The sequence below is a fragment of the Nuphar pumila genome, chromosome 2, assembly GCF_984573655.1.
Source record: "Nuphar pumila chromosome 2, dmNupPumi1.hap1.1, whole genome shotgun sequence".
NCBI lineage: Eukaryota > Viridiplantae > Streptophyta > Magnoliopsida > Nymphaeales > Nymphaeaceae > Nuphar > Nuphar pumila.
In genome coordinates, this window is record NC_143250.1 from 126763608 (window position 1) to 126770199 (window position 6592).

General features: G+C 43.3%; 1 protein-coding gene across 1 annotated transcript; it reads right to left on the bottom strand.

Annotated features, from left to right (window-relative positions):
- Window positions 1-208: 208 nt before the first annotated feature.
- LOC149847041 (transcription factor TCP8-like) lies at window positions 209-1342 on the bottom strand. The gene has a single exon (XM_089993075.1). The coding sequence runs from the start codon at window positions 1340-1342 to the stop codon at window positions 209-211; it is 1134 nt and encodes a 377-aa protein (XP_089849201.1).
- Between the last annotated feature and the right edge of the window lie 5250 nt (window positions 1343-6592).

A 6592-nucleotide genomic window follows, 5' to 3' on the forward strand; every position in this document is an offset into this window, starting at 1 on the left:
TCAAACCAGAAATCCCAAGCCAATATGCAGTTGCAGATAAGAACCGGCCAACTATTCCATCTTGCACATATATATCATGAGAAGAACCAAGTGCTTTGCATGCTCGTCTAGAGCTAGACCAAAGCGCATGCAACATATGTTAGCTATAATGACGTGCTGATGCCAATGTCAGGCCCCCTTCCTCTCCCAACCGGCCACATTCCACCAACTACTGGTCATGGCCCTCATCCTGGCCATGTTGGTCCCTTCTGGCCGGCATCGACTCTGACGACGGCAACGCGTCGTTGGTGCCCGCCATTAAAGCTCTGCTGGCTTGCATGTTAAGTGCAGAGATCATGTCCAAGTGACCTTCACCCATGCCATACATGCTTCGCACGTTTGGGGATATTGCAGCGCCGCACGTGCCAAGGGGGAAGTTCATGAAATGAAGCCCACTGGGCACACTAGTGGTCCACATGGACTCAGCTTGAGCTTGGCCTAGGGCCCCTTGATTGTTTGAATTCGCAACCATCCAGAAGTTTCCAGCTGCCGCTGCTGATGCCGGAATTTGAAACTCCAACGGACCCGGACGCTGCTTCTTTGATCGATCTCCTGCACCTGACTCAGGGTCAGCCGCATCCATCCAAGGCTGGAGGTGCAATTCCGGCTTGGATATCAAAGCTTGGTGATGGTGGTTCGTCCTAAAACCGATGAGGTAAGGATTCTCCGGTGGGATTCCGGCACCGGGGATGAGAATTCTGCGTTGCACATCATCCCAGTGGTGGGTGGCTGCGGCAACAGTGGCCACGGAGGCCGCCGCCTTGAGCGGCGCTGCCAAACTGGCGGCGAATGAGCTGCGGAGGGAGGCACTGAGCGAAGCGAAGTTCGCTGGAATGGTGCCAGAACCAGTGGCGGCGATGACCGCCGGCTCAGCTTGCCGGAGCAGCCACTCGATCGTCTCGCCATCAGATTTATGGCCTAATTCCCGTGTCAGCTGGAAGACTCTAGCCGCACACAATGCGGGCATACGGATCCGGCGGCCGCGGCCGTCGACCTTCGTGTGCCGGTCCTTCGTTGACAGCCGCTTAGGTGACGGCTTCTTTGACTCCTGCCAACTTCCGGCCGAGTTGGTGGCGATGGTGGTGGTGGCAGTGATACTGGCGTCAGTAGCAGTAGCAGTAGCAGTGTGAGAGGTGGTGGAGGAAGACAAGGCCAGAGAAGCATCCATGCTTCTTGCAAGATAACAGCGGTTCGATGTTGAGCACGTGTCCTCCTCCTTCTCCAGAAGCAGTTGCAGAGGGAGATTTGGTCGCCTGCTTCTTTCATTTCCGGGAGTCGGAAAGTCAGAGAATTCCGGCCTCATCTTCTTTTTAGAGCGTGGGGGGAGGACGTGAGTTTGATGGGTGTAGAAAAGGATAAGGGAGGAGGAGGCAAAGTCTTAAGCAAAGAGAAAAATGATGGTGAGGAAACTATAAAAAAAAAAAAAAAAAACTTTTTTTATTTTTATTTTAAAAAATAGTTTAATTTTTCAAATGAAGAGTTACCAAATTGACCCTTAGTGGTTTTTCAGATCAATGATTTCATGAAGCGTAAAACTCACCGAGGGCTTACCCCTCGACCCCAGGGAGTTGCCAAGCTTCAGCTTGCGCAGCAGAGGGTGAAAGAAACAATTACAGAGCACCCGCTAAAGCACTTAGCTGATCATTTGATCGTGTTTCGTTGACCTATCCGATCCACCATGTCCCGGGGTACATTCTACGATGGGGCTTCAACTCCATGGACTTGGCCTCATGTTTGACCTCTTGTGATCAAGTCCCATTGAGATAGCCGGAGGGCTCCTTCAAGCCTGACCCGAGGTGAACCAACTTGACCAAGCCAACCTGAGTTGAAGTGAACCAACTTAACCAAGTCTTGCACGGATCAAACTAGGGACTTGTATCACATTGGATTTGCCTATCAAACTCAATGTGACGGAAAGCAAGCCCCCAGATTGACACTAAAGACAACCCCCCTTCCCCACCCACCCCCCCAAAAAAAAATAGTCAAATCTTTTAATTTTTTACATGTTAATAATGGTAGATATTGTTTATAATGGGAGGGTGGTGTGTGTTCTCTCAGAAACACAAATTTGTGTGTTCCAGTGTGTGCAGAGAAATATCTTAGGACCCACGATAATTCCAATGTTGCCCACGATGACTTTATAATAAAATAACATATAAAAAAAGTAGATATGCTTTTGACAAAAATGTCCTCTCGTAAGATAGATATGTGTTGGATGAAAATATCCTCCCACTCCACGTAAATAGATTTGCACGTTTTGCCTTTGTTTTTAGCTTGTGTTACAACACATGGCCGCATTCTCATTCCTGCTTGATGAGTTGTGGAGCCTCATTCATAGTGTTTTTGCCCTTGCAGGAAGGGGGGTCTGGGGGCTTCCCTCGACGCAGGTTCTGGGGGGCAGCACCCCTCGAAAGAATTTTTTTTTGGGCTTATGTTTGAGACTCGGTTTTTTATGGATCAAATCCAACTTGTTTAAGTTTAGGGTTGTCGCCCTTGCCTTGCATAAATTCATTTTTTTTTCTCTCTTGTAACTGTTGAAAAGAACAATAAGATTTCTCTCTAAACGGCCGTGGGTTTTTTTATTTTCTCTCTGTTGAAAAGAGTAATTTATAGTAGAAATCAGATAAGAGAGTGACGATTTACAGTAAAAATCAAATATGAGAGTAGCGATTTATAGTAGAAATCAAATTAGAGAATAGCAAATTACAGTATAAATCAAATTAGAGAATAGCGATTTACAGTACAAATCAGATTCTATTGTAAATCATTACTCTCTGATTTGATTTCTACTGGAAATCGCTACTCTCTTATCTGATTTGTACTGTAAATCGCTACTCTCTGATTTGATTTCTACTGTAAATCGCTACTCTCTTATTTGATTTCTACTATAAATCGCTACTCTCTGATTTGATTTCTACTGTAAATCACTACTCTCTTATCTGATTTCTACTATAAATCGCTAATCTCTTATCTGATTTGTACTGCAAATCGTTATTCTCTGATTTGATTTCTACTGTAAATCGTTACTCTCTAATATGATTTCTACTGTAAATCGTTACTCTCTTATCTTATTTCTACTATGAATCGTTATTCTCTGATTTGATTTTTACTGTAAATCGTTACTCTCTGATTTGATTTACACTGTAAATCGCTACTCTTTGATCTGATTTTTACTGTAAATTGTTACTCTCTGATTTGATTTCTATTATAAATCGTTACTTTCTGATTTGATTTATACTGTAAATCGATACTCTCTTATCTGATTTCTATTATAAATCACTACTTTCTGATTTGATTTCTACTGTAAATTGCTAATTTCTTATTTAATTTCTATTATAAATCGTCACTCTACTCAGTTTGACATTGTCATCATTATCTCTGTTGTAAATTGTTATTCTCTATCTACTCAGTTCGACATTTTCACCCTCGTATCATGATGAATAATAGACAAAATACTGATTTTCTGGTAGTTCAACTATTTCTCACGAATAGACGACGACAAAGGGTGCTTCGACGATAATAGACGACGACAAAGGGTTCTCTGGTGACAGCAAACAACAGCAAATGGTGCTCCGACGACAGCAGACTGCAACAAAGGATGTTCCGGTGGCAGCAGACGATGGCAAATGGTGCGTCATCAATCAGAGCTCTTGTTACAGCAGATGGTGCATCACCAAAGGGTGATCTAGAACGTTTAGAGTGACATATTGCGAGGAGCTCTTATTAAAGAAGAGAAGTTTACTCCTTAGGGTGAAAACGATGATGATTTCAACCCTTTCTGGTGAAAGGACATTTTTATTCTTTACTCAAAACGTCATTTGCGTATGCTGAGATGGATGTGTGGAAATACAATAAAAGATAAGATTCGGAACGATGAGATACGTAAGAAGGTAGGCGTTGCACCCATTGAAAATAAGATGAGAGAGAATTGTTTAAGGTGGTTTGGACATATTCGGCGTAGGCCTAATGATGCTCCAGTTAGAAGGATGGAGAAATGGAAAAATATATTAGTTAAAAGAGGTCGGGGTAGGCCCAGGAAGACATGGATGGAGGTGATAGGAAAGGATATGAATGCTTTGAACCTCACCGAGGACATGGCATTGGATAAAAATGATTGGAGGAGAAGGATTCATGTGGAAGACCCAGAATGATTTTCTTTTTTGGTTCATATTACCGACTCCAATTGTTTTGGGATGAAGGCGTAGTAGTTGTTGTTGTACTCAAAATGTCATTTTAGAGTGCTAATGGCGGAAATGGGTACTTAAGTCTTTGCAAATGCACCAGACTCTGATGCTAAGTGATGCTGACACACACGAGGAAATGAGTCTCACATGCTTCTTACATACGTGGCGCTCATTCAGACCTGAGAACACACACCTACGTGTTCGGGGGTGGGGAACATGTAACCTGCTTCGGTTTATAATACTACACTATTAAAATCTTATAAAATTTCTTTTATCAAGTTATAACAAACCTTGTTTCTTGCCATACCAAGAAAAAGGATAAAAAGAATAATATCTTGGTTATTGGAAGAACTGAAAAGGCCATATATGTCCACGACCAAAGAAAATATGCCGTCTAACTCTTTCCGAATCGTTCATTCCAAAGAAAAAGAAGAAAAAGGGGTTACAAATAATGGTTGAATTAAATCAAGAAAGAAAATGGTATTGATTTTTGTGGTTAATAGGCCTATTAAATGGGGCACTTGGCACAGACTCCACGTGCGATGGTCTTTTTATCATACAATTCATAAAGACAGTGGTGGCCAGGGAGACCCATCTTTTCTGGGTCAAAAAATGAGTGACCTCAATGAGGTGGGACCCAACCCCAACTATATATAATCATTTCATGTCCTTTTACCCTTTGTTTCCCTTTTCCTTATTCCTCCTTTTTCTACTTAACCATGATTACTTGGTCTGGTCAAGCGCATAGCCCTTGCAAACGGGTTGGATTCATGTGAGTTCCGGGTCCATACTTGAATGATATTCACCTTCGGGAGGTCATACCAGGAAATCATGAATTTGTCAGGTTTCTGGGGATCTCAGATCCTCAGATTTGAGGTCCCTAGTTTGCATGAAAGTTGGATTTAGTATTGGTCCCACTCCAAATCCAACTTCAAGCCACGAGATCCAGGGCAATCCAAACACATCCTAAATGGTTCTTGTTCAAGATCTGACTTTAGCAAAATTTTACAAGATCCAGGTCCATACTTCAACTCGCCTGTGTAACTGTGGGCATGGATCCAAACATGACTCTGTGCATCACCACCGCAGTGGTTACGCATGTGGCCAGCAGGGTCCTTAATTTGTCAAGCTAGCTGAAGACCCAGGATCGAAACAAACTGCCACATGGGGGGGTGCCGTTGCTTTAACATGGTTGGGGCATGTAAGGCTGGGTGGTCGTGTCCTCAACCCGGAGTTTTACCTCGCAGGGAGGCGAGCCCATTAAGTGACCCGGTTCTTGGTGAAGGTCCCTTTGTCGTAAAAAAAAAAAAAAACTCTGTGCATCATCCAGGATGGCATGAGGTCCATTTTTTCCTTGAATTATATACAAGAAATGGATCAGGCCTGGGTTTGGATCTCAAGTGAGATTTGACTGGCAGTTGGATCAGATGCTTCTAAACCTACCCAAGCATATCATATCGAGAAGTGAGACTTCTCCATGTAGGGTAGGAGTACATAGGTTAAAAACCCCACAGATTCAGGGACCATGGCCTGGCATTCCACCAAATTCAGGTAAAATGCTTTAGTTTTTTAATAAGAATTTATTCACAAATAATTTGCTTGGTCAGGGTTCGACGTGAGTGTGAGTCGGGTATATATGTTATTTGAAGCTGGGCCTGGTCCAGATCCAGATCCAGATCCAGTTGGGTACAACTGTGATCAACCAAATCCAAGTCCTTATCTAAATGATGTAAGAACATGAACAAGTCATATTCAGTACTGTGCCAGGCACAACCAACTCTCGCCTAATATGATACAGCCCAACTGGACCCAGTCCCAGAATTGGACCTCACCTCTGGGGGGTCCAAGCTGACCTCGACCTGTTCTCTTTCCTTCCCTTTTTTGAATTTGACTTTTACATGTAAAAAAGAAGGCCTTGTTGAACTTTGGATCTTTGCCAGGATCAGATTTTCAAATTTTGCTTGGCTGATCTAACGTGTAGTCTATAGGGTTATGGATCTGCCAAACCTGAACAAACAGATCTGGAAATTAAGCTTCAGACTTGCCTTCTGATGTCCTCTCTACACCTTCAATGATCCGCCCAGAGACAAGCAAAACCTAGCCAAGTCCATAACGAAGCTTGAGGACTCAACAAGACCCGATCCAATTCCTATGGCTTGATTTTGCCATGCAACTCTTGGTAGAAATCCTTAAAGAAAAGAGTCAAAAGACTTAGCCAAGTCAAGTGAGGCACAGAATGAGCCTTAATTAGTTGGTCTTGACTAGGTAAGAGTCATGGCCTTTTTCATGAATCATTCCCGGACCAATAAAGTCATCGCCCACATACGCACACATGGGAGGCCCTTTTAACCAACTACTGAGCCATGGTG

What these genes read in the sequence shown, in the direction of transcription:
- LOC149847041 (XM_089993075.1), bottom strand. Translation starts at nt 1,342, where the DNA reads ATGAGGCCGGAATTCTCTGACTTTCCGACTCCCGGAAATGAAAGAAGC.